The sequence below is a fragment of the Scyliorhinus torazame genome, chromosome 4, assembly GCF_047496885.1.
Source record: "Scyliorhinus torazame isolate Kashiwa2021f chromosome 4, sScyTor2.1, whole genome shotgun sequence".
Taxonomy (NCBI): Eukaryota; Metazoa; Chordata; class Chondrichthyes; order Carcharhiniformes; family Scyliorhinidae; genus Scyliorhinus; species Scyliorhinus torazame.
In genome coordinates, this window is record NC_092710.1 from 83169818 (window position 1) to 83197724 (window position 27907).

Here is a 27907-nt window from a genome sequence, read left to right on the forward strand (position 1 = left end):
GTGTTAGTGTGTGTCTGTATTAGTGTGTGTCTGTATTAGGGTGTGTCTGTGTTAGTGTGTGTCTGTATTAGTGTGTGTCTGTATTAGGGTGTGTCTGTATTAGTGTGTGTCTGTGTTAGTGTGTGTCTGTGTTAGTGTGTGTCTGTATTAGTGTGTGTCTGTGTTAGTGTGTGTCTGTGTTAGTGTGTGTCGGTGTGTGAATCATAGAATTTACATTCGGCCCATCTGCACCAGCCCTTACAAAGACCACCCTACTCAAGTCCACCTATCTACCCTATACCCGTAACCCAGTAACTCCCACGTTACCTTTTTTTTGGACACTAAGGGCAATTTATCCTGGCCAATCCACCTAACCTGCACGTCTTTGGACTGTGGGAGGAAACCGGAGCACCCGGAGGAAACCCACGCACACACGGGGAGGATATGCAGACTCCGCACAGACAGTGACCCAAGCCGGGAATCGAACCTGGGACCTTGGAGCTGTGAAGCAACTGTGCTAAACACTGCGCTACCGTGCTGCCCACAATGTGTGTGAGAGTGACTGTGAGAGTGTGTGATTGTGTGTGTGCAAATTTATGTGTGCGAATGTGTATGTAAGTGAGAGTGTGTCAGGAAGAACATGGAACATACAGTATAGGAGGCCATTCGGCCCATCGAGTCTGCACCGACCCACTGAAGCCCTCACTTCCACCCTATCCCCCTAACCCAATAACCCTCAGAACCTTTTGATCGCTAAGGGCAATTTATCACGGCCAATCCACCTAACCTGCACGTTTTTGACTGTGGGAGGAAATCTGAGAACCCGGAGGAAACCCACGCAGACACGGGGAGAACAAGTGTGAGGGAGAATGAAGGAAAGTATGTGTCTGAGTGTGAGTGCAAGTGAGTGAGGGAGTGTATGTGCCCCTGGGTCTAGCTGCACACGTCCATGTGGTGAATCTCTGTCAGTGTCTCACTTTCTCAGTGATCTCCTTCAGCGATGGGTACAGGATGTCCTTGGACAGCAGGTTCTGCATGATGCTCTGCATGATTGGCAGGAAGCCTCCCTCTGGCTCTGCAGCTCCCTCGCTCAGCCCCACATCCACTCCCAGGCTGCCCATCGCTTGGCTCAACTCTTCCTCTGTAGTGTCAGCACCCTGCCTCAGGGAGAGAGAGAGAAAGGGAGGTCAACCACAGGACTACAATTAGTCACACTGCCCTTCCCCCAAGGAGAGAGGGGGGAAGGGAGGGAGCAGCAGAGAGAGTGAGAGCGAGAGCGAGGCGTGGAGAGAGAGAGGGGCGGAGAGAGAGAGGGGCGGAGAGAGAGAGGGGTGGAGAGAGAGAGAGAGAGGGGCGAAGTGAGAGAGAGAGAGAGAGAGAGAGGGGCGAAGTGAGAGAGAGAGAGGGGCGAAGAGAGAGAGAGAGGGGGGGCGGAGAGAGAGGGGGGGGGAGAGACGGGGAGGGGGGGAGACGGGGAGGGGGGAGACGGGGATGGGGGGGGAGACGGGGATGGGGGGGGAGACGGGGATGGGGAGACGGGGATGGGGGAGACGGGGATGGGGGCGAGACGGGGGGGGGGGCGAGACGGGGGAGGGGGCGAGACGGGGGAGGGGGCGAGACGGGGGAGGGGGCGAGACGGGGGAGGGGGCGAGACGGGGGAGGGGGCGAGACGGGGGAGGGGGCGAGACGGGGGAGGGGGCGAGGCGGGGGAGGGGGCGAGGCGGGGGAGGGGGCGAGGCGGGGAGGGGGCGAGGCGGGGGAGGGGGCGAGACGGGGGAGGGGGCGAGACGGGGGAGGGTGCGAGACGGGGGAGGGGGCGAGACGGGGGAGGGGGCGAGACGGGGGAGGGGGCGAGACGGGGGAGGGGGCGAGACGGGGAGGGGGCGAGACGGGGGAGGGGGCGAGACGGGAGAGGGGGCGAGACGGGGGAGGGGGCGAAACGGGGGAGGGGGCGAGACGGGGGAGGGGGCGAGACGGGGGAGGGGGCGAGACGGGGGAGGGGGAGGGGGAGGGGGAGGGGGGAGAGGGGGAGACCGGGAGGGGGGAGAGACGGGGGAGGCAGGGAGACGGGGGAGGGAGGGAGACGGGGGAGGGAGGGAGACGGGGGATGGAGGGAGACGGGGGAGGGAGGGAGACGGGGGAGGGAGGGAGACGGGGGAGGGAGGGAGACGGGGGAGGGAGGGAGACGGGGGAGGGAGGGAGACGGGGGAGGGAGGGAGACGGGGGAGGGAGGGAGACGAGGGGGAGGGAGAGAGACGGGGGAGGGAGAGAGGCGGGGGAGGGAGAGAGGCGGGGAGAGAGAGAGGCGGGGGAGGGAGAGAGGCGGGGGAGGGAGAGAGACGGGTGAGGGAGAGAGGCGGGGGAGGGAGAGAGACGGGGGAGGGAGAGAGGCGGGGGAGGGAGAGAGGCGGGGGAGGGAGAGAGGCGGGGGAGGGAGAGAGGCGGGGGAGGGAGAGAGGCGGGGGAGGGAGAGAGGCGGGGGAGGGAGAGAGGCGGGGGAGGGAGAGAGGCGGGGGAGGGAGAGAGGCGGGGGAGGGAGAGAGGCGGGGAGGGAGAGAGGCGGGGGAGGGAGAGAGACGGGGGAGGGAGAGAGACGGGGAGGGAGAGAGACGGGGAGGGAGAGAGACGGGGAGGGAGAGAGGCGGGGAGGGAGAGAGGCGGGGGAGGGAGAGAGACGGGGGAGGGAGAGAGACGGGGGAGGGAGGGAGACGGGGGAGAGAGGGCGAGAGGCGGGGGAGGGAGACGGGGAGGGAGGGAGACGGGGAGGGAGACGGGGGAGGGAGACGGGAGGAGGGAGGGAGACGGGGAGGGAGACGGGAAGGAGGGAGGGAGACGGGGAGGAGGGAGGGAGACGGGTAGGAGGGAGGGAGACGGGGAGGAGGGAGGGAGACGGGGGGAGTGAGGGAGACGGGGGAGGGAGGGCGAGAGGTGGGGGGGGAGGGAGACGGGGAGGGAGGGAGACGGGAGGGAGGGAGGTGGAAAGACGGGGGGGGGGGGGAAGGCGAGAGGTGGGGGGGGAGGGAGGCGGGGAGGGAGGGAGGCGGGAGGGAATGCGAGAGGCGGGGGGAGGGAGACGGGGAGGAGGGAGGTGGAAAGACAGGGGGGGGGGGGCGAGAGGGGAGGTGGAGGGAAGGGGTGGGAGGTGGGAGGGATAGAGATGATCGTGAAGAGTGTGGTTAGGCAGAGAGAGTTTTCCAAGCTCTGGAACCACTACCCCCACATTACCTGAAGGTCACTTGCGTTCTTCGCCAGGCCCGAGAGTGTCTGCTCCAAGCAGGATGTAAACTCCTGCTTCGAGGCCGGATCACTTCCTGCTGGGGAGTGCAGACGGCAGAGAGTGGTCAGTCACATACCATTCACTCCCTCCTCCCCCACAACCCGCCCCACCCCCCTTTCCCCCCACCCCGTCCCACCCACAGGTCAGTTCTCACTGCTCCCCACATCCACCCCCAGAAACCCCCCAATTGTACTCACCGACCTTGCCCGCTATCTCGGACAGTTTGTGGAATTGCTCTACCAGCTGTGGCTCCTGCTCAGCGAGCTCCTGCATGGCTTTGTCAAACTCCTTGGTCGCCTCTGCTGCAAGCTCGCTGTCAAAAAGCTCATGAAAAAATCGGTCTTGGGCAGCAAAGAGAGGTTCCTGAAAGTTAGGGGAGGAGGAACTGTCAAAAAATGTGTTGCACAGGGTTAGATACAGAGTAAAGCTCCCTCTACACTGTCCCCATCAAACACTCCCAGGACAGGTACAGCACGGGGTTAGATACAGAGTAGAGTTCCCTCTACACTGTCCCCATCAAACACTCCCAGGACAGGTAATGCACGGGCTTAGATACAGAGTAAAGTTCCCTCTACACTGTCCCCATCAAACACTCCCAGGACAGGTACAGCACGGGCTTAGATACAGAGTAAAGCTCCCTCTACACTGTCCCCATCAAACACTCCCAGGACAGGTACAGCACGGGCTTAGATACAGAGTAAAGCTCCCTCTACACTGTCCCCATGAACAACTCCCAGGACAGGTACAGCACAGGGTTAGATACAGAGTAAAGCTCCCTCTACACTGTCCCCATCAAACACTCCCAGGACAGGTACAGCACGGGCTTAGATACAGAGTAAAGCTCCCTCTACACTGTCCCCATCAAACACTCCCAGGACAGGTACAGCACGGGGTTAGATACAGAGTAAAGTTCCCTCTACACTGTCCCCATCAAACACTCCCAGGACAGGTACAGCACGGGCTTAGATACAGAGTAAAGCTCCCTCTACACTGTCCCCATCAAACACTCCCAGGACAGGTACAGCACGAGGTTAGATTCAGAGTAAAGCTCCCGCTATACTGTCCCCATCAAACACTCCCAGGACAGGTACAGCACGGGGTTAGATACAGAGTAAAGCTCCCTCTACACTGTCCCCATTAAAAACTCCCAGGACAGGTACAGCACGGGGTTAGATACAGAGTAAAGCTCCCTCTACACTGTACCCATCAAACACTCCCAGGACAGGTACAGCATGGGGTTCGATACAGAGTAAAGCTCCCTCTACAATGTCTCCATCAAATACTCCCAGTACAGGTACAGCACGGGGTTAGATCCAGAGTAAAGCTCCCTCTACACTGTCCCCATCAAACACTCACAGGACAGGTACAGCACGGTGTTAGATACAGAGTAAATCTCCCTCTACATTGTCCCCATCAAACACTCCCAGGACAGGTACAGCACGGGGTTAGATACAGAGTAAAGCTCCCTCTACACTGTCCCCATTAAAAACTCCCAGGACAGGTACAGCACGGGGTTAGATACAGAGTAAAGCTCCCTCTACACTGTACCCATCAAACACTCCCAGGACAGGTACAGCATGGGGTTCGATACAGAGTAAAGCTCCCTCTACAATGTCTCCATCAAATACTCCCAGTACAGGTACAGCACGGGGTTAGATCCAGAGTAAAGCTCCCTCTACACTGTCCCCATCAAACACTCACAGGACAGGTACAGCACGGTGTTAGATACAGAGTAAATCTCCCTCTACATTGTCCCCATCAAACACTCCCAGGACAGGTACAGCACGGGGTTAGATACAGAGTAAAGCTCCCTCTACACTGTCCCCATCAAACACTCCCAGGACAGGTGCAGCACGGGGTTAGATACAGAGTTAATCTCCCTCTACACTGTCCCCATCAAACACTCCCAGGACAGGTACAGCACTGGGTTAGATACAGAGTAAATCTCCCTCTACACTGTCCCCATCAAACACTCCCAGGACAGGTACAGCACAGGGTTAGATACAGAGTAAAGCTCCCTCTACACTGTCCCCATCAAACACTCCCAGGACAGGTACAGCACGAGGTTAGATACAGAGCAAAGCTCCCGCTATACTGTCCCCATCAAACACTCCCAGGACAGGTACAGCACGGGGTTAGATACAGAGTAAAGCTCCCTCTACACTGTCCCCATTAAAAACTCCCAGGACAGGTACAGCACGGGGTTAGATACAGAGTAAAGCTCCCTCTACACTGTACCCATCAAACACTCCCAGGACAGGTACAGCACGGGGTTAGATACAGAGTAAAGCTCCCTCTACACTGTCCCCATCAAATACTCCCAGTACAGGTACAGCACGGGGTTAGATCCAGAGTAAAGCTCCCTCTACACTGTCCCCATCAAACACTCACAGGACAGGTACAGCACGGTGTTAGATACAGAGTAAATCTCCCTCTACATTGTCCCCATCAAACACTCCCAGGACAGGTACAGCACGGGGTTAGATACAGAGTAAAGCTCCCTCTACACTGTCCCCATCAAACACTCCCAGGACAGGTGCAGCACGGGGTTAGATACAGAGTAAATCTCCCTCTACACTGTCCCCATCAAACACTCCCAGGACAGGTACAGCACAGGGTTAGATACAGAGTAAATCTCCCTCTACACTGTCCCCATCAAACACTCCCAGGACAGGTACAGCACAGGGTTAGATACAGAGTAAAGCTCCCTCTACACTGTCCCCATCAAACACTCCCAGGACAGGTACAGCATGGGGTTAGATACAGAGTAAAGCTCCCTCTACACTGTCCCCATCAATCACTCCCAGGACAGGTACAGCACGGGGATAGATTCAGAGTAATCCTCCCTCTACACTATCCCCATGAACAACTCCCAGGACAGGTACAGCACAGGGTTAGATACAGAGTAAAGCTCCCTCTACACTGTCCCCATCAAACACTCCCAGGACAGGTACAGCACGGCGTTAGATACAGAGTAAATCTCCCTCTACACTGTCCCCATCAAACACCCCCAGGACAGGTACAACACGGAGCTAGATACAGCGTAAAGCTCCCTCTACATACCCAGCTGCGCCGGACACCAAGATGTTTGATGAACTTGTGAACTTAGTGGGCAGCACGGTAGCATTGTGGATAGCACAATTGCCTCACAGCTCCAGGGTCCCAGGTTCGATTCCAGCTTGGGCCACAGACTGTTCGGAGTCTGCACATCCTCCCCGTGTGTGCGTGGGTTTCCTCTGGGTGCTCCGGTTTCCTCCCACAGTCCAAAGATGTGCAGGTTAGGAGGATTGGCCATGATAAATTGCCCTTTGTGTCCCAAATTGCCCTTAGTGTTGGGTGGGGTTACTGGGTTATGAGGATAGGGTGGAGGTGTTCACCTTGGGTAGGGTGCTCTTTCCAAGAGCTGGTGCAGACTTGATGGGCCGAAAGGCCTCCTTCTGCACTGTAAATTCTATGAATTCTATGATGATACACTGTCCCCATCAAACACTCCCTGGACAGGTACAACGCAGGGTTAGATACAGAGTAAAGACCCTCTACACTGTCCCCATCAAACACTCCCTGGACAGGTACAGCACGGGGTTAGATACAGAGTAAAGCTCCCTCCAAACTGTCCCCATCAAACACTCCCAGCACAGGTACAGCACGGGGTTAGATACAGAGTAAAGCTCCCTCTACACTGGCCCCATCAAACACTCCCAAGGACAGGTACAGCACGGGATTAGATACAAATGTCACAACCTGCCTGCTTACCACTGGCTGGGGACTAATGGCAATCCCACAATCCTTAGGGAGTATGAGCTTCCCCAATGCGGGGCGGGGCAGAGAAATCAATAGCAAAATCCCTGCATAAATAACGCTGGCCAGTATGTAACCAGCTGTGGAGAGGAGTGAGCAGCAAGGGTGTTGAAAAAAAAAATGAAAATTGCTTATTGTCAAAAGTAGGCTTCAAATGAAGTTACTGTGAAAAGCCGCTAGTCGCCACATTCCGGCGCCTGTTCGGGGAGGCTGGTACGGGAATTGAACCGTGCTGCTGGCCTGCCTCGAACTGCTTTAAAAGTCAGCTATTTAGCCCTGTGCTAAACCAGCCCCTGCTGCTGCTGTTGTCTCTATGTTGTTGTAAATAAAGTTGGCGACGAGGGTTAAAGTGGGTAGCTGTCTATGCTGCTGAAGCCACCTCCCTGGATTTTTGTTGGATACAGGTTGGAAGTTTTTGTTCTGTTACACCATGCCTCTGTATGGACGTTTGGATGTCTTTGACTGGGGAAACAACATCATCGAAAACGAGTGACAGTTGGTCATTTTGCTCACCGCCTGCGGCCTGCATACGTTGGGGTGATTAGGAGCTTTACATACCCAGCTGTGCCGGACACCAAGATGTTTGATGAACTTGTGAACTTAGTGGGACAACATTTTAACCCAACCCCGTCCACGATAGTCCAGCGTTACCGGTTTAATACCGCTGAGAGGACCCCAGGAGAACCCGTTGCAGAGTTTCTATCCAGGCTACGCAGGATTGCGGAGTACTGTGACTATGGTGAGAAATTGTCAGAAATGTTACGCGACTGTTTGGTTTGCGGTATTAATAATGGAAAAACGTTTGGTGAGGCACATGGAGGTCCTGAGGAAAGAGACGGCGATCGTGTTGAGGTCATTGGTGGAGGAGGCAATCGGCCCGATCTGGGTGGAGGTGGCAAAGGCATCGGCCGAGGTGAGAGAGCAGGGCGAGAAGATGAAGGAGGTGGAGGAGGCCGTGACACGACACAGCGACCAGGTCACCTCGATGGAGGACGAGCTGCGGAGGGTGGTGGAGGTTAACAGAGGGCTCCGAGCAAAGCTGGAAGACTTGGAAAAACGCTCAAGGCAGCACAATTTGAGAATTATGGGCTTGCCCGAAGGGACAGAGGGCCCAAGGCCAACGCAATACTTCGCTAAGAAGTTGGCGGAGCTGATGGGGGAGGGTGAGAACCCCACCCTGTACGAACTAGACCGAGCTCATCGGTCATTAAGGCCGAAACCCAAATTGAACGAGCCGCCAAGGGCAGTAATTATCTGCTTCCATACGTTTTGCATGAAGGAGAAGGTATTAAGCTGGGCGAAGCAGGAGCGTGAGGTGCTGTGGGATGGTACTGCGGTTCGGATCTACCAGGACTTGACGGTGGAGTTGGCAAAAAGACGAGCGGCATTTGGGCGAGTGAAGGTGGCACTGCACAAGAAGGGGGTGCCATTTGGTGTGGAGTACCCACCGAAGTTGAGAGTAACACATAACGCCAAAGACTTTTATTTTGAGACAGCGGAGGCGGCTGAGGCGTTCGTGAGGGCAGAAGGCTCGGGACAGACGTGAAGAGCGGAACTGGAAGAGAAACTGTGGACTGTGTTTGGGCAGCTGGAAAATGTATAAATGTTACAACTTTCTTTTTACTGATTTGTATTGCAATTTACTTCTCTTTGCATTGTTACAGAGTTCATGTTAATGGCGTTCTGTATTGCGACGGTTAAATGTTATGTTAGTGAATTGTAGGGGTTGGATTGTTGGGTTTGTTTTGGTGTTTCTTTCTCTGGGACTGGGTGGAAGGGGGTGAGAGGTCTTGGCGGGGGAGCCACCCGCGCTAGCTATCTAAAGTCAGCTAGTGAAGGGGGGTGAGGTGAGAGGAGGACTGCGGATGTTGGGGGGGGGGGGGGGGTGAGAGACCCCCAGTAAGGACAGTCATGTGGAACGTGAGAGGGCTAGGAGGTCCGGTCAAGGGTGCTTGCACATCTTAAAAGTTTGAAAGCCGATGTAGCAATGCTGCAGGAGACTCACGTGAGGGTGAAGAACCAGGTGAGACTTACTTAAAAAGGGCTGGGTTAGCCAAGTGTTTCACTCCTGATTTGATGGAAGGGCTCGAGGGGTAGCGGTGTTGGTCAGCAAAAGGGTACGCTTCCAGACGGAGAAGGTGGTGGCAGGTCAGGGGGTTAGATATGTGATTGTGACAGGGGCACTGGAGGGGAGATTAGTGGCGCTGTCAAGTGTATACGGTCCCAATTGGGACGATGTGGGATTCGCGAGGAAGGTGTTTGGGGCTATCCCCGATTTGGACATGCATGAGCTGATTGTGGGGGTGGGACTGGAACTTGGTGCAGGAGCCAAGGTTGGACAGATCACGGCCGCGCTCGCTGGTCCCATCAAGGGGGGGGGGGGGGGCGAAGGCGCTGGCTGGGCTAATGGTGGAAATGGGAGGGGTGAACCCTTGGAGGTTCCTGCACCCAAGGGAACGGGAGTACTCGTTTTCTCAGCGGTCCATAAGGTATACTCACGGATAGACTTTTCTGTGGTGGGGAAGGCTTTGCTGGCTGGAGTTAAGGGGTTGGAATACTCTGCAATTGCAGTGTCAGACCACGCTCCACATTGGGTGGATATGGTACTGGAGAAGGGGGCAGCGCAGAGAACAGGGTGGAAACTGGATGTGGGGCTTTTGGGGAACCAAACTGAAAAGGTAATTAAGGAGTATGTAGGTTTCAATTGTACGGGTGAGGTGTCGAAGGCAGTCGTCTGGGAGGCTCTAAAGGCGGTGGTGAGGGGTGAGGTAATTTTGTTTAAGGCCAGGGTGGACAAAGAGGAGAGGTTGGAGCGGCAGAGGGTAATAGACAATATGTTGGAGGTAGATAGGAGGTATGCAGAAGATGGGGACCCGGCGAAGCTGGAAAAGAGGAAGGAACTACAGACGAGCTTCGACCGACTGTCCACCAGGAAGGCGGTGCGCCAACTGAGACGAGCAAGGGGTGCAGTTTATGAACATGGAGATAAGAACACCCGTATGTTAGCAGGTCAGCTCCGGAGGGAGGCAGCGGCAAGGGAAATTCTTCAGGTGAAGGATAGGGCAGGGAAGTTGGTGGTGGCTCCAGTGCTGATTAACAAGGTTTTTGAGGAGTTTTATGAGAGGTTGTACAGGTCAGAGCCACCGGGGGGAGACCGTGAGATGCAGGAATTTCTAGATGGGTTGGAGTACCCGAGGCTAGGGGAGGGGGACAGGGCTACATTAGAAGGATCAATAGTGAGCAGGAGATAAAGGATGCGATTGGGAGGATGCAGTCGGGGAAGGTGGCAGGGCCGGATGGGTTTCCGGTGGAATATTATAAAAAATTCAAGGATAGGTTGGCACCCCTGATGGTGGAGATGTTTGAGGAGACGATAGGGTAGGGGGCGTTGCCGCAAACCTTGGGGCAGGCATCGATTTCACTGTTGCTAAAAAAAGATAAGGATCCGACGGAGTGTGGGTCATATCGACCCATATCACTTCTGAATGTGGACGCAAAAGTGTTGGCGAAGGTACTGGCGGGTAGGCTGGAGGAGTGCCTCCCGAAGGTGATTATCATAGAATTTACAGTGCAGGAGGCCATTCGGCCCATCGAGTCTGCACCGGCTCTTGGAAAGAGCACCCTACCCAAGGTCAACACCTCCATTCTATGATAGGGGAGGATCAGACGGAGTTCGTGAAAGGGAGGCAGCTGTTTTCGAACATTAGGAGGGTTTTGAATGTCGTTATGGCACCAGCGGAAGGGAAGGAAACAGAGGTGGTTGTGGCATTGGACGTGCAGAAGGCGTGTGATCGGGTAGAATGGGGCTACCTGATGGCAGTGCTGGAGCGGTTTGGGATTGGACCAAGATTTGTGAACTGGGTAAAGCTATTATACAAGGAGCCGAAGGCGAGTGTCCGCACAAACAATATCAGTTCGAGATACTTTTCTCTCCACCGTGGGACGAGACAGGGATGTCCCATGTCCCCCCTGCTGTTTGCACTTGCGATTGAGCCGTTGGCCATTGCATTGAGAAGGTCGGGAGTATGGAAAGGAACAGTGCGGGGGGGGGGGGCGGCGGCGGGGGATAGAACATAGGGTGTCCTTATATGCCGACGACTTGCTGCTGTATGTCTCGGAACCGAATGCCTCGATAGGAGGAATATTGGAGCTACTGCGGGTATTTGGGTCTTTCCTGGAGCGGCAGAGGGCAATAGATGAGATGTTGGAGGTAGATAGGAGGTATGCAGAAGATGGGGACCCAGCGAAGCTGAACCTACAAGCTGAACCGGGACAAGAGTGAGTATTTTGTGGTGTCTCGGCCGGGGGTAGGGGCAGGGGTGGGGGGGCTGCCGTTCCGTAAGGCAGGGACTCATTTTAGGTATCTGGGGGTGCAGGTTGCCCGGGAGTGGGGGAGGCTTCGCAGGTACAACATCACTAGTTTGGTGGGGAGAGTGAAAGCCGATCTGGCAAGGTGGGCTGGTCTCCCTCTGTCACTGGCGGGTCGGGTACAGGCGGTTAAAATGAATGTGTTGCCGCGATTTCTGTTTATTTTTCAATGCCTACCAATTTTCTTGCCAAAGTCTTTTTTCAGGGAGATTGAGAAAAGGATTACCTCATTCATATGGGGAGGGAAGGTGGCCAGAGTGAGAAAGGTGCTGCTACAGAGGGGAAGGCAGGCAGGGGGTTTGGGTCTCCCGAACCTGTTGTACTATTACTGGGCGGCGAATGTGGAGAAGGTGCGGAGCTGGGTCAGAGAGGTTGATTCCCAGTGGGTCAGAATGGAGGAGTCTGTGCAGGGGGTCGGGGCTGAAGGCACTAGCAACAGCGCCACTCCCAATAGCTCCGGGGAAATACTCAGGGAGTCTGGTAATAATAGCTTCCTTGAAAATCTGGAGGCAGTTTCGCCAACACTTCGGGTTGGGGGTAGGAACAAAGAACAAAGAAATGTGCAGCACAGGAACAGGCCCTTCGGCCCTCCAAGCCCGTGCCGACCATGCTGCCCGACTAAACTACAATCTTCTACACTTCTTGGGTCCGTATCCCTCTATTCCCATCCTATTCATGTATTTGTCAAGATGCCCCTTAAATGTCACTATCGTCCCTGCTTCCACCACCTCCTCCGGTAGCGAGTTCCAGGCACCCACTACCCTCTGCGTAAAAAACTTGCCTCGTACATCTACTCTAAACCTTGCCCCTCTCACCTTAAACCTATGTCCCCTAGTAATTGACCCCTCTACCCCAGGGAAAAGCCTCTGACTATCCACTCTGTCTATGCCCCTCATAATTTTGTAGACCTCTATCAGGTCGCCCCTCAACCTCCTTCGTTCCAGTGAGAACAAACCGAGTTTATTCAACCGCTCCTCATAGCTAATGCCCTCCATACCAGGCAACATTCTGGTAAATCTCTTCTGCACCCTCTCTAAAGCCCTCTCTTAACACTATCCTTCTGGTAGTGTGGAGACCAGAATTGAACACTATACTCCAAGTGTGGCCTAACTAAGGTTCTATACAGCTGCAACATGACTTGTCAATTCTTATACTCAATGCCCCGGCCAATGAAGGCAAGCATGCCGTATGCCTTCTTGACTACCTTCTCCACCTGTGTTGCCCCTTTCAGTGACCTGTGGACCTGTACTTCTAGATCTCTTTGACTTTCAATACTCTTGAGGGTTTTACCATTCACTGTATATTCCCTACCTGCATTAGACCTTCCAAAATGCATTACCTCACATTTGTCCGGATTAAACTCCATCTGCCATCTCTCCGCCCAAGTCTCCAAACAATCTAAATCCTGCTGTATCCTGACAGTCCTCATCGCTATCCGCAATTCCACCAACCTTTGTGTCGTCTGCAAACTTACTAGTTACATTTTCCTCCAAATCATTTATATATACTACAAACAGCAAAGGCCCCAGCACTGATCCCTGTGGAACACCACTGGTCACAGCCCTCCAATTAGAAAAGCATCCTTCCATTGCTACTCTCTGCCTTCTATGACCTAGCCAGTTCTGTATCCACCTTGCCAGCTCACCCCTGATCCCGTGTGACTTCACCTTTTGTACTAGTCTACCTTGAGGGACCTTGTCAAAGGCCTTACTGAAGTCCATATAGACAACATCCACTGCCCTACCTGCATCAATCATCTTAGTGACCTCCTCGAAAAACTCTATCAAGTTAGTGGGACACGACCTCCCCTTCACAAAACCATGCTGCCTCTCACTAATACGTCCATTTGCTTCCAAATGGGAGTAGATCCTGTCTCGAAGAATTCTCTCCAGTAATTTCCCTACCACTGAAGTAAGGCTCACCGGCCTGTAGTTCCCTGGATTATCCTTGCTACCCTTCTTAAACAGAGGAACAACATTGGCTATTCTCCAGTCCTCCGGGACATTCCCTGAAGACAGTGAGGATCCAAAGATTTCTGTCAAGGCCTCAGCAATTTCCTCTCCAGCCTCCTTCAGTATTCTGGGGTAGATCCCATCAGGCCCTGGGGACTTATCGACCTTAATATTTTTTAAGACACCCAACACCTCGTCTTCTTGGATCTCAATGTGACCCAGGCTATCTACACACCCTTCTCCAGACTCAACATCTACCAATTTCTTCTCTTTGGTGAATACTGATGCAAAGTATTCATTTAGTACCTCGCCCATTTCCTCTGGCTCCACACATAGATTCCCTTGCCTATCCTTCAGTGGGCCAACCCTTTCCCTGGCTACCCTCTTGCTTTTTATGTACGTGTAAAAAGCCTTGGGATTTTCCTTAACCTTATTTGCCAATGACTTTTCATGACCCCTTCTAGCCCTCCTGACTCCTTGCTTAAGTTCCTTCCTACTTTCCTTATATTCCACGCAGGCTTCGTCTGTTCCCAGCCTTTTAGCCCTGACAAATGCCTCCTTTTTCTTTTTGACGAGGCCTACAATATCTCTCGTTATCCAAGGTTCCCGAAAATTGCCATATTTATCCTTCTTCCTCACAGGAACATGCCGGTCCTGAATTCCTTTCAACTGACACTTGAAAGCCTCCCACATGTCAGATGTTGATTTGCCCTCAAACATCCGCCCCCAGTCTATGTTCTTCAGTTCCCGCCTAATATTGTTATAATTAGCCTTCCCCCAATTTAGCACATTCATCCTAGGACCACTCTTATCCTTGTCCACCAGTACTTTAAAACTTACTGAATTGTGGTCACTGTTACCGAAATGCTCCCCTACTGAAACATCTACCACCTGCCCGGGCTCATTCCCCAATACCAGGTCCAGTACCGCCCCTTCCCTAGTTGGACTGTCTACATATTGTTTTAAGAAGCCCTCCTGGATGCTCCTTACAAACTCCGCCCCGTCTAAGCCCCTGGCACTAAGTGACTCCCAGTCAATATTGGGAAAGTTGAAGTCTCCCATCACCACAACCCTGTTGTTTTTACTCTTTTCCAAAGTCTGTCTACCTATCTGCTCCTCTATCTCCCGCTGGCTGTTGGGAGGCCTGTAGTAAACCCCCAACATTGTGACTGCACCCTTCTTATTCCTGATCTCTACCCATATAGCCTCACTGCCCTCTGAGGTGTCCTCCCGCAGTACAGCTGTGATATTCTCCCGAACCAGTAGCGCAACTCCGCCTCCCCTTTTACATCCCTTTTAGGGTCAAGGGAAATGCCGATTCGGGGGAACCACAGATTTGAGCCAGGGAGGTGGGATGAAAGTTTTCGGAAATGGGAAGAGAGGGGTATTAAGACACTAAAAGATTTGTTTCTTCGGGGTCGGTTTGCAGGATTGAGGGAGCTGGAAGCGAAGTATGGGCTGGGGCAGGGAGGAGTGTTTAGGTACATGCAGGTTCAGGATTTTGCCAGGTAGGAGATACAGAGCTTCCCAGAGGAACCGGCCTCCCATATAGCCTCACTGCCCTCTGAGGTGTCCTCCCGCAGTACAGCTGTGATATTCTCCCGAACCAGTAGCGCAACTCCGCCTCCCCTTTTACATCCCTTTTAGGGTCAAGGGAAATGCCGATTCGGGGGAACCACAGATTTGAGCCAGGGAGGTGGGATGAAAGTTTTCGGAAATGGGAAGAGAGGGGTATTAAGACACTAAAAGATTTGTTTCTTCGGGGTCGGTTTGCAGGATTGAGGGAGCTGGAAGCGAAGTATGGGCTGGGGCAGGGAGGAGTGTTTAGGTACATGCAGGTTCAGGATTTTGCCAGGTAGGAGATACAGAGCTTCCCAGAGGAACCGGCCTCCACATTGCTGGTGGCAGTGTCAGTGGTGTACGGAGCTATTCTGGGAGAGGATAAGGCACCACTGGAAGGGATCAAAGCAAAGTGGGAGGAAGAGCTGGGAGAGGTTATAGAGGTCTGGTGTGAGGTGCTCCAGAGAGTGAATGCCTCCACCTCATGTGTGAGGTTGGGGCTGATACAGCTGAAGGTGGGATATAGAGCGCACCTCACGAGGGCGAGGATCAGCCGATTCTTTGAAGGAGTAGAAGATGTGTAACGGATGCGGAGGCAGATATCATAGCCTTCGTCTTGTTGATCGCCCGAAGGCGGATCCTGTTGGGATGGAGAGCAGCCTCTCCACCCAGCGCCCTGGCGTGGGTTCCCTGTTGGAATTCTTGACTCTTGAGAAGGTTAAGTTTGAACTGAGGGGAAGGACAGAGGGTTCTACAATTCATGGGCATTATTCATTATGCACTTTCAAGAACTGGATAACATCGAACATTAGTTGGGGAGGGGGGCTGTGTATATTAAGGGTGACTATGGGTGATTCCTGATTCCTTTTTGTCATTTGTTTATGTAAACATGTGAGCTGAGGTTTGGGGGTTGGTGGGCGGATGGGATCGTTGTTATTATGGGGATTGACATATCTTGCTGATTATTGTTTATTGTTGATGGGTGTAAATGTGGGAGAAAGTGAAAAAGGAGAATAAAAATATTTTTTTTAAAAAACAACGCGGCCACCCAAAGAAAGTTGTTAGCTGAGCCAACATTGACTTTTCAACAGGCCATTCAGATAGTATTGTCCCGAGAGAGCGCAGAACGGGGAGTGCAGGAGCTACAGGGAATGGAGGTGCATGCCTTGGGGCGCAACCCCTTCCGTCCAAAAGCATCCCCCGCACTCCTGCGGATCTTGGGCGAGGCAACGACCGGACCGACGCCAGTGGCCGTCGGACATTCCTCCCCGAAGGGAGCCTTCTCCAGAACCAATGGATGAGGAGCCATGTCCGTGTCAGACTTGTAGGCACTGACCCCGTCGCAGACGCCGGTCCTGGGGGCGCCAGAGGCGCCGTCGTTCCAACCGAAACTGGGACCAGCCCAGGGGCCGTAACTGGGACCAGCCCAGGGGCCGTACCTTCCATGTGGATGAACCTGCGGGGACTACTCCCAAGGCCGTGGAGACGGAGGACGACTGTCTGCAGCTGCATTGTGTGGCAGCTCCCCGTGTGGCTCCCATTAAGGTGACAGTACGGGTCAATGGCCACCTTCTTGAGATGGAGTTGGACACTGGCGCAGCGGTCTCAGTGATCGCCCAGAGGACATTCGACCGCATCAAGCAGGGTATACAGACCCTTACATTAACTGACACACAGGCCAAGTTGGCCACCTACACGGGGGAACCATTGGACATTGCAGGAACTACGATGACTCCTGTTGCTTATGGACGCCAGGAGGGGCGTTTCACACTATTGTGGTGCACGGCCATGGGCCCAGCCTGTTGGGTCGGGACTGGTTGCGCCATTTGCGGCTGCTGTGGCAGCACATCCTTCAAACAGGTACTAGGACGGTACCCAGATGTATTCCAGCCCGGTTTGGGGAAGATAAAAGGGGCTGTAGCCCGTATCCAGGTCGAACCAGGAGCCACGCCGCGTTATTTCCGGGCGCGCCCGGTGCCTTACGCCTTGTCCGAGAAGGTAGAACGGGAGCTCACTCGTTTGGAGTCCTTGGGTATTATCAGGCCTGTCTGTTTCGCTGACTGGGCAGCGGCAATTGTACCCGTAATGAAGCCAGATGCTACAGTTCGCTTGTGCGGCGACAAAAACTTACAGTGAATACGGCTTCCCGGCTCGACTGAGGTGGACAATCGTTCACAAAATTAGATATGACTCACGCCTACCTACAGTTGGAGCTGGACCTTGCCTCCCGACCACATGTAACTATTAATACACACAGGGGCCTGTATGAATATACACAGTTGCCCTTTGGAGTATCCTCTGCCTGCGCTATTTTTCAACGCGTTATGGAGGGCATTTTGAGAGGTTTACCGCATGTCGCTGTCTACTTAGATGACGTTTTGATTACAGGGATGTTGGAGCAGGAACATTTGGAAAATTTGGAGGCTGCCCTGAGACGCTTCTCAGAGGCTGGAGTCAGTTTACGTTGTACAAAGTGCGTCTTTCAGGCAAAGGAAGTGATCTACCTACCTAGGTTATCGGGTGGACCGCGAAGATTTGCACCCCGTCGCAGAGAAGGTGCGTGCAATTCAACAGGCCCCCGCCCCGACTGACACTTCACATCTCCGTTCTTTTCTCGGCCTCGTAAATTATTACGGGAAGTTCCTCCCCAATCTGGCAACTACGCTGGCCCCTTTGCATCTTCTGCTAAAGAAGAATCATACCTGGGTTTGGGGTCAGCCGCAAGAAACCGCTTTCCGGCGGGTAAAAAAGCAATTGCCGTAGTCGTCGGGGTTACTAACCCACTACGATCCTGGAAAGCCTTTGCTCAGCACGTGTGATGCATCCCCATATGGTATTGGGGCCGTCCTGTCCCACAAGATGGAGAACGGGGCCGAGCGACCGATAGCTTTCGCCTCCCGCACATTGACTGCAGCGGAGAAAAAGTACGCGCAGATCGAGAAGGAGGGCCTGGCAGTGGTTTTTGCGGTGAAACGCTTCCACCAGTACGTGTATGGCCGCCATTTCACTATCGTGACTGATCATAAGCCTCTGCTGGGACTTTTCAGAGAGGATAAGCCAATACCGCCCATTGCTTCCGCACGGATCCAGCGCTGGGCTTTGTTGCTTGCTGCATACGAGTATTCTCTGGAGCACAAACCAGGTACGCAGATAGCAAATGCTGACGCACTGAGCCGATTGCCTTTATCGACCGGCCCCATGTCGACCCCCACGACCGGTGAGGTGGTTGCAACCCTAAATTTTATGGACACCTTGCCTGTCACGGCATCACAGATCCGTGAGTGGACCCAGATGGAGCCAGTCCTGTCAAAGGTTCGGCACATAGTCCTGTATGGTGGGCAGCATAGACAGCTCCCAGGCGAGTTGCGGGCATTTTCCTCCAAGCTGTCAGAATTCAGCGTGGAAGACGGCATCCTCTTGTGGGGGACGCGTGTGATTGTCCCGGAAAAAGGCCAGGAGCTGATACTAACAGACTTGCACAATGGGCATCCAGGTGTGACCAAAATGAAAATGTTGGCCCAGCGTTATGTCTGGTGGCCAGGCCTTGACACCGACATTGAGAAGGTGGCCCAAAACTGCTCCATTTGCCAGGAGCATCAGAAGCTTCCGCCGGCCGCGCCCCTGCATCACTGGGCGTGCTTGCATGCGCATTTCACCGGCCCTTTTCAAGGATCCATGTTCCTTCTACTAATCGATGCCCAGTCTAAATGGCTAGAGGTGCATAAGATGGTTGGCACAATGTCCTGCGCAACGATCGAGAAGATGCGTTTGTCTTTCAGTACACGTGGCCTTCCCGAGATGCTTGTCACGGACAATGGCACTCCATTCACAAGGAGAGGAGTTTGCGAGGTTCATGAAGATAAACGGCATACGCATATCCGCACTGCTCTATACCACCCGGCTTCCAATGGGTTGGCGGAGCGCGCAGTGCAGACATTCAAACGGGGCCTAAAGAAGCAATCTTCCGGGTCTATGGACACGATACTGGCTCGTTTTTAGTTTTCATATAGGACCACTCCACATGCGGGGACTCCTAATGGGCCGGAGACTTCGCACCTGTCTTAGCATGGTTTTCCCGGATATTGGTGCAAAAGTACGCCTCACTCAAGAACGGCAGGGACATGGCCTTTCTCGGCATTGGTCGATTCGGCAGCTTGCACCCGGTGACCCTGTGTTCGTTCAAAATTTTGCTGGTGGTGCCCAGTGGGTCCCTGCCATTATCTTTCGACGAACGGACCCGATCTCTTACCAAGTGCAAGCCCGGGGTCGTCTCCAGCACAAGCATGTAGACCACGTACGGTCCAGAAGGCTATCCCTTCCAAAGATTCCCCGCCCCCGGAGATAATTTCTACAGCCGCAGAGACCAGAGACAGTGGAGGGTGTTACTCACGATCTTCCTCTGGTGCCGCACTCAAAGCCTGCGCAGGTCATTGCAGAACTGCGTGGAGATAGAGACACCAAGATGACAGAGGCAGCGGACTCCGACTCCGAAATGGAGACACAGGACGCCTCAGAAGGGGAGTCCTCGGTCCCACGGGCCGTGGATGTACAACCGTTATGCCGTTCATCACGGGAGGGTGGTTCTCCGTCCCCGATCCAGCACCTCGTGCAAATGGTGTCCGGCCTGCGATAAAATGAGTCCGCGCCCTCCTTCGCCAGGATCTTCGGTGGATTCCTTGGATTTTGGGGGTGGGGGGGGGGGGGGGGGGGGGGGGGGGGGTGGGGGCGGATGTTATAACATGCCTGCTTACCGCTGGCTGGGGACTAATGGCAATGCCACAATCCTTAGGGAGTATAAGCTTCCCCAATGAAGGGGGGGGGGGGGGGAGGAGAAATCATTAGCAGGTCCCTGCATAAATAAAGCTGGCCAGTATGGAACCAGCTAGAGATGTGTGAGCAGAAAGGGAGTTCCTGCTGCTGTTGTGTATAGACATATGTTATTGTAAATAAAGTTTTCTTTCTGTTCTACAAACTCGTGCAGGATTCTTCGTGGCCCTCACAAAAACAAAGTAAAGCTCCCTCTACACTGTCCCGATCAAACGCTCAATGGACAGGTACGGCACGGGGTTGGATTCAGAGTAAAACTCCCTCTACACTGTCCCCATCAAACACTCCCTGGACAGGTACAGCACGGGGTTAGATACAGAGTAAAGCTCCCTCTACGCTGTCCCCATCAAACACTCCCAGGACAGGTACAGCACGGGGTTAGATACAGAGTAAAGTTCTCTCTACACTGTCCCCATCAAACACTCCCAGGACAGGTACAGCATGGGGTAAGATACAGAGTAATGCTCCCTTTACACTGTCCCCAGCAAACACTCCCAGGACAGGTACAGCACGGGGTTAGATACAGAGTAAAGCTCCCTCTACACTGTCCCCATCAAACACTCCCAGGACAGGTACAGCACGGGGGTCGATACAGAGTAAAGCTCCTTCTACACTGTCCCCACTAAACTCTCCCAGGACAGGTACAGTAATTGTTACGATGGGCCACTCACTGTGCAAGTTTTTCGGGGGGTTTTCTCCGATTCCGTTGTCTTTGGCGGCTGCGATGTTGGTTTTGTTTTGTCAAAATCATTAAGAGCACCTACAAGGGAAGTGAGATGGAGAGTTGGCACCCATGATGCTAATGTCTCAGCACCCTTCCCTCTCCCACGGGGTCCGTAAACCTTCTTCCCCTCATTTAAAACCCCTTCTCCATCAACACTCACTGCTTGCCCCACATCCCCATCCCGCCAACCTCATCTCTCCCCCCCACCCCCCCGGCCCCATCTCTCTGCCCCCCCGACCCTATCTCTCCCACCCCCCGAACACCCATCTCTCTCCCCCCGCCCCAACTCTCTTCCCCCCTGCTCCATCTCTCCCCCCCCCCCGACCCCATCTCTCCCCCACCCCGACCCCATCTCTCTCCCCCCCCCCCCCGACACCATCTCTCTTTCCCCCCCCGACCCCATCTCTCTTTCCCCCCCCGACCCCATCTCTCTTTCCCCCCCCCGACCCCATCTCTCTTTCCCCCCCCCGACCCCATCTCTCTTTCCCCCCCCGACCCCATCTCTCTTTCTCCCCCGACCCTATCAATCCACGATCCGCAACCCCTGATTCCACCAATCTGCCCTGATCGACAGTTCTCACATTGAACCCACATTGACCAATTGCACCAGCCAATCTGCATTGTTTAATTGTCACTAACCAATCTTCATTGACCAATCCCAAAGCCCAGCCCCACATTGACCAATCCACATTGGCCAATCACTCTGTTCCCCTTGGACCTCTGCCCTTTGACCCCCTGCCTGGTGCAGAGGAAATCTGAGGTTTCTCTGGGCTGTAATGGAGCTCAGGGGCCGGCTCCCCTGCCTGATCTTACTCTCCAGCAGCTTCCTCAGTTCCTCATCCTCCTCGTCCCCTCCTCCCGCCGCCGCCATCTTCCTCCCTCGCGACGTCACTGCGTCCACTCGGTCCTCCCTGAAACCTCATCACGGAAGCCCACTTCCGGTCCACTGCAGCCTGCACTTCCGCTCCGATTTCCTGCCACCGACGGCCGCCGCCATCTTGGGCGGGATCAAAGGTCATCGCCGCTCTTCCGCTCCCCTCTTAAAGGCCCCTTATCATTAATTCAAATGGCCTCAAATTGTAGGAATAATTAACTTAATATGGTCACTTATGTCATAATATAGTCATTTATGCATATGCCTGATAGTGCAGCACTGAAATAGTTGCTGAAAGAGGAGATATTTAGCTCAATAATTCTGTCTTGTGGATACCAAATTTCAGAATCAATGCTGTCAGAGAAAAGGCTGCTGATTGGTTGGCAAGTCCACATAAGGTGACTAAATGTCCTGCGTTGTGCGAACCCAAGGCGCTGTTTCTTTTTTGTATTGCGGAGATTTAAACCTGGCGTGGGTGAAGTGCCCGACCTCTCCCCATATGCGCCCACCTCACCCCAGGCACCTCGCCCTGCCCTGGTCTGACCGCTCTAACATTCACTTACCTGTTCTCGTTGCACCACCACGAGCCCTGGCCCGCAGCTCTGGCAGTCCTGGTCTCTAACACCACCCACCCACTCCGTCACACGTTTGCTTCTTTCGCAAAGCACTTTGAATCTGGAAACTCTCATTCTCAATCCTTTTACGAGGGAGAACAGTTTCTCCCCATCTACTCTGTCCACGCCCCTCATGATTAGATATAGCTCCAAGGGATAAAAGAATCAAAGTATATTGGGGGGAAAGAGCAGGAACAGGTTCCTGAGTTGGATGTTCAGCCATGATCATAATGAATGGCAGAAATGGCTCAAATGGCCTATTCCTGCTGCTATTTTCTGTGTTTCATGGGATGTGGCTGGGCTAGCATTTGTTCCCAATCCCGAAGTGAAGTGAGTGTCTTGCTTGCCCATTTCAGAGGGGCAGTTAAGAGTCAACCACATTGCTGTGGATCTGGAGTCATATGTAGGCTAGACTAGGTAAGGATGGCAGATTCCCTTCCCACAAGGGCATTAGTGAACCAGATTGTGTTTTAGAACACGGTCGCTATTACGGAGGCTTACATACACAGTGCTAACCACTGTGCTACTGTATCACTCAGTTAAGTTGAATCAATCCCCTTACAAGCTTTAATCAGCGGCTTAGTGACCCTTGACCTTAGAGCTTGGAAAAGCTCTGACACTCGCTGCACATGTGGCACTTTGTGCGCCTGTCGAATCCCGGGCTCCAAGGCGAATACTCCTGAGGGGTATTGACAGGGTGGATGTGGAGAGGATGTTTCCTCCTTTTTGGAGAATCTAGAGCTAGTTTATGGAACTAGATCTAGAAAAATAAGGGGTCGCTTATTTAAGACAGAGATGAGGAGAAATTATTTCTCTCAGAGGGTCGTGAATTCTCTTCCTCAAAAGGCAGTGGAATCAGCGACTGAATATTTTTAAGACGGAGGTGGATAGATTCTTGATTAACAAGGGGGGGGGGCGGGTGAAAGGTTATTGCAGGGGTCGGCAGGAATGTGGGGTTTAGGTTACTGTTGTGTTTGGTTTTTTCGATGTCTTGCAAAGGAATCCACTAAACACCCAGACTTGTCCAAACCAGGATCTTTATTGAATCACACATGGTAAGATAGTGATCTGTTACAGAGCAAGTTGTTACAGAGTTTCTTTGTACTCCTCTGGAACTACACCTAGCACGACTGTCCACCCTTACTACCATCTCCCACAACCATCTGGTGATGGCCGGATGTGCCCCCACTTTGATTGGAGCCCCTGGTCACATGACCAGTCTTGAGACCCCGCATGGTGTGTCTGCACCGCCACCTGCTGGTTGGAGGCTGCACATCATCCGTTTGTGATAAGGTGATATTGCTTACAGACATATTACCACAGATTACAAAAAGATCTGCCATGATCTGACTGGATGGCGGCGCGGACTTGAGGGGCCAAGTGGCTCCTAATGCGTATGTTCGTATCCTCACTGCAAATTCTGCCCAAGTAAAGGTGGTGTATTTTTGTCCACTGGTGCCACCAGCCTTCAATGAGGGTAATGTCCTCTGCCATCTCCTGGAATATGTCCAGGCAGAGTTGGCAACCCTAACCGCTGAACAGCAGCAGTCACCCTTGGACCTGAAATGTAACTGGTCTCTCTGAAAGTCATCCTGGAAGGGCAAGGTATCTCAGATGTTTGAAGTAGCCATCATGTAGCAGTTAGGCGGGTGGTATTTCCCACTAACAGGATTCTGCTCTCAGACCATGTGTATTTTAGTGCTGGTGCAGAGGTAGATAGATTCTTGATAAACAAGAGAGTGAAAGGGCATCGGGGTTCGGCAGGATGTTTCAATCAGATTGCCTATGATCTTATTAAATGGCGGAGAAGGCTTAAGGGCCCAAATGACGTATCCATGCTCTTAATTCCTATGTATTTACATGCAATGACAGGTAGGTCGGCTGTACGTCCAGGTTCATCAAATCATGCAACATGTTTCTTTGTTTGTTTACATGTTTCCCCTCCAAGCCACTCTCCATCCTGACTTGGAATCGTATTGCCCGCCGTTCCTTCACCGTCACTGGGTCAAATACCTGGAAATCCCTCCCCAACAGCACTGTGGGTGTACCTACACCACACAGACTGCAGCAGGTCAAAGGCAGCAACTCACCACAACCTTCTCAAGGGGCAATTAGGGACGGGGGGGGGGGGCAATGAATGAGGGACAAGCCAGCAACGCCCACATCCCACAAATGAATTTTAAAAATAGGCAGTGCTCAACCAGTTCACGCTTGCAAAACCAATCCAAAGCGTCTGTTAGCTCCGATTCTGCAATTGGGTAGGACTAGCTGAGCAATCCTGAATGCGCCCATAGCCATACCCACAACAATCAGTGGAGCTCGCAACCTGCCTTTGACTATATGTCTCTCTTTAGCAATTGTCCTAAAGTGCATTATGTTATGGGCCAGGGTTTAGATAACCCCAAAGTGTATCATGGAGTTCACCTGACCCACAACTTTTAATGGATTGTGGTATGGGGAGCACACGGCCCACTTTACAGGTGTGGTACAGCAGAAATAGAAAAGTATTTTTTAAAGCAAAACAATGTTTATTCTATGAACTCAAGTTAACCTTTTTACAACATGCAGTGAACATCCATCAATTCAAATACAACCCCCAAAGAATACAACACTAAGTAATTCTTCCTTTCCTTTTAACATCCATAAGACTTAAAAACAACCTTTAACAGAAATACATCAGGCTTAACTTCACTACTGAGAACAGTTACCACGTTGAAATTAGAAAATGGACACTCATAAGCTTGCAGAGATTCACACACAACCTGCTGTGATTGCAGCTTCCCCAAAACTAAAATGAAACCAAACCTACCCTGCAGCAAAAAAGCTAAAGCGAAAGTAAAAAGCTGACGGACAGCCCAGCTCCACCCACTCTCTGACATCACTGCAGTAATAAACACCCATTTCTTAAAGGTACTCTCACTACAGATATTTATATACACACCCATTTATAAACACCCATTTCTTAAAGGTACTCTCATATGACACCTCCCCCAAGAAAAAAAAAAGACCATCAACTTCAAGATGGTTTCATTTTTCACCTTTTCACTATCCGTTAAGAAATGTACACAGTAAATATACTTTTTCGTTTAAAAAAAACAACACACGCAAACAGGTATAATAAAATAGTCCTTTTTTTTTCTTCCTCCTCCAACTGGAATCCTTCTCGATTGACAGTCTCTTTGAACAAGAAGGTATCTGCATGATCCATCCATTTCTCTACGCCTCGGCATTTCTCTTAAAAGTCAGATACTTTAGTTAATCTGATCACAGAGTTCCTTGTAATTCTCCAACACAGGAGCATAGGTTATCACAGCTTTCAGGCAGTCAAATGCCTGTTGAAAGTCCGCTGTCCACTGAAAGTTCCGACGTTTCTTCAGCAAATCCATCAGTGGAGCAACCACGCTACAAATATTTTTCACAAATGTTCCATCAAATCCACTCATGCCAAGAAATCGCATTATTTCCCTTCGTCTTGAGGGTATCGGAAACTCCTCAATAACTGTTGGTTTCACATCCCGTGGGACCATTCGACCCTGTCCGATTGTATGGCCAAGGAAAGTGACTTGGGCTTTTCCAAATTCACTTTTGGTTAGGTTTATCACCAAACCCGCCTCCTGAAGTCGATCGAATAACTCAATCAGATGTTTTAAATGTCCTTTCCATGTCTGGCTGAAAATTACCAGATCGTCGATGTATACCGCACAATTGGGTAATCCTGAAACGGCTTTGTTAGTTAACCATTGAAATGTGGTTGGGGCGTTTTTCATGCCAAATGGCATAACTTTGAATTGGTATATACCATCTGGAGTCACAAAAGCTGAAATCTCCTTCGTTCTTTCGGATAAAGGTACCTGCCTTTAAGTAAATCCAGTTTGGAAATAAAAGCGGATTGTCCCACTTTCTCAATGCAATCCTCTAAACGTGGGATATGATAAGAGTTCGTTCATGTAACTGTATTAACCTTTCTATAGTCCACACACACAACCGTTGGGTACCATCCGGTTTAGGTACCATCACTATGGTTGAGCTCCATTGGCTGTAACCCACTTCAATTATACCATTTTTAAGCATACTCTCAATCTCTTTGTTAACCTGTGCCAATTTTAAAGGGTTAAGTCTATATGGATGTTGTTTGATTGGAACAGCATTTCCCACATCTCCATCATGTATAGTCATTTTAGTACTTCCCAATTTATCTCCACAAACTTGCCCACATGATATCAATAACTCTTTCAGGTCAGTTCGATTTTCCTCTGGAAGGTAACTCAACAATTTATCCCAATTTTTAAGAACATCCTCGTTTTCCAATTTAATTTGAGGTATGTCAAATTCACAGTCATCTGGATTTGGTTCGTCACTGTGTTAGAATCATTAAAACCTCCTTTTTCTCTCCTTCCCTTTCAAAGTACTTTTTTAGCATATTCACATGACACACTCGGTGAGTTTTCCTTCTATCTGGCGTTTTTACCACATAATTCCTTTAAATCTAATAAGGTCCACAAAACCTTGCTTTTAAAGACTCACCTACCACTGGTAACAATACTAAAACTTTATCTCCACTTGCAAAACTACAAACTTTGGATTTCTTGTCCGCTATCCGTTTCATCATATTTTGTGTAACTTTTAAATGTTGTCTAGCCAATTCACCTGCTCTATTTAATCGTTCCCTAAAATTTAACACATAATCCAACAATGGAATTTCCGATTTCTCACTCACCAATTTTTCCTGAATCAATTTAAGTGGTCCTCTTATCTCATGACCAAAAATTAGTTCAAAAGGACTGAATTTGGTTGACTCATTAGGTGCATCCCTAATTGCAAACCGTACGAATGGAATTCCTTTATCCCAATCCTCTGGATAATCGTGACAATAAGCCCTCAACATTGTCTTTAATTGTGATGCCACCTTTCTAATGCTCCCTGCGATTCTGGATGGTACGCAGTTGATTTAAATTGTTTTATTCCTAAGCTATCCATAACCTCTTTGAATAACCTTGAGGTAAAATTTGATCCTTGATCCGATTGTGTTTCTGTGGGGAGTCCATATCTAGTAAAGAATTTAAGTAACTCCTCCACAATCTTTTTAGCTGTAATATTACATACTGAGATGGCCTCTGGAAACCTAGTAGACACATCCATTATTGTCAAAAGATATTGATTCTCACTTTGCGTTTTAGGTCCTACGCAATCAATTAGGACCCTCGTAAAAGGTTCCTCAAATGCTGGAATGGGTATTAAGGGCGCTGGTTATATCACTGCTTGACATTTCCCTATCACTTGACATGTGTGACATGATTGACAAAATTTAACTACATCTTTATGTAGTCCAGGCCAATGAAAATGTTCCTGGATTTTAGCTTGAGTTTTCCTTCTTCCCAAATGACCTCTCACTGGTACCTCATGTGCAACTCGCAACACCTCCTTTCTATACCCTACCGGCAATACTACTTGATGAACTTCTGCCCACTTTTCATCCACCTGCATATGTACAGGTCTCCATTTGCTCATCAAGCCATCACTTTTACGGTAATAACACTCTGGTATACTCTCAGATTCCTCTTCCGTATATGCTTTCTGATACATCTGTTTTATTTCTATATCTTTTTGTTGTAACTCCGCCAATTTTCCTGAACTAAAAATAACCGCCTCATCCTCCACCTGTTCTTGTTCTTTTTCAACCATCCGATCAAAAATAATTTCTGATAATTGCACTTCAACTTCTTCTTCACTCTTTGATTTCTCCTCTTGTCTTAATCTGTGACTTTGCAACCTTGTTACTACACCATCCGGAAAAATCCCAGGATATTCACCCTTCAACACTTTAGTTGTCTGATTTTCCACTGGCTTATCAACCACAGTAGGCATCACTCCCACCTGCGATCCAGCTATATCATTACCCAAGATAAACTGTATTCCTGGACAAGATAGTTTCTC

General features: G+C 51.6%; 1 protein-coding gene across 3 annotated transcripts in view; it reads right to left on the bottom strand.

The window, feature by feature from the left end:
- pex19 (peroxisomal biogenesis factor 19) overlaps positions 1-21450 on the bottom strand; it is a 54112-nt gene extending 32662 nt beyond the window's left edge. Inside the window, exons 1-5 of one of the 3 annotated variants that reach the window (XM_072498329.1) lie at positions 21299-21450; positions 20433-20521; positions 3454-3619; positions 3205-3290; positions 957-1136 (exon numbers count right to left, since the gene is read on the bottom strand). In XM_072498329.1, the coding sequence (XP_072354430.1) occupies positions 957-1136; positions 3205-3290; positions 3454-3619; positions 20433-20521; positions 21299-21356 (579 nt within the window). In that variant the 5' untranslated portion in view covers positions 21357-21450. Of the gene's footprint in view, positions 1-956; positions 1137-3204; positions 3294-3453; positions 3620-20432; positions 20522-21124; positions 21150-21298 lie in introns of those variants that run through there. The other 2 variants (XM_072498328.1, XM_072498331.1) reach the window with 2 other exon arrangements.
- Positions 21451-27907: the final 6457 nt, after the last annotated feature.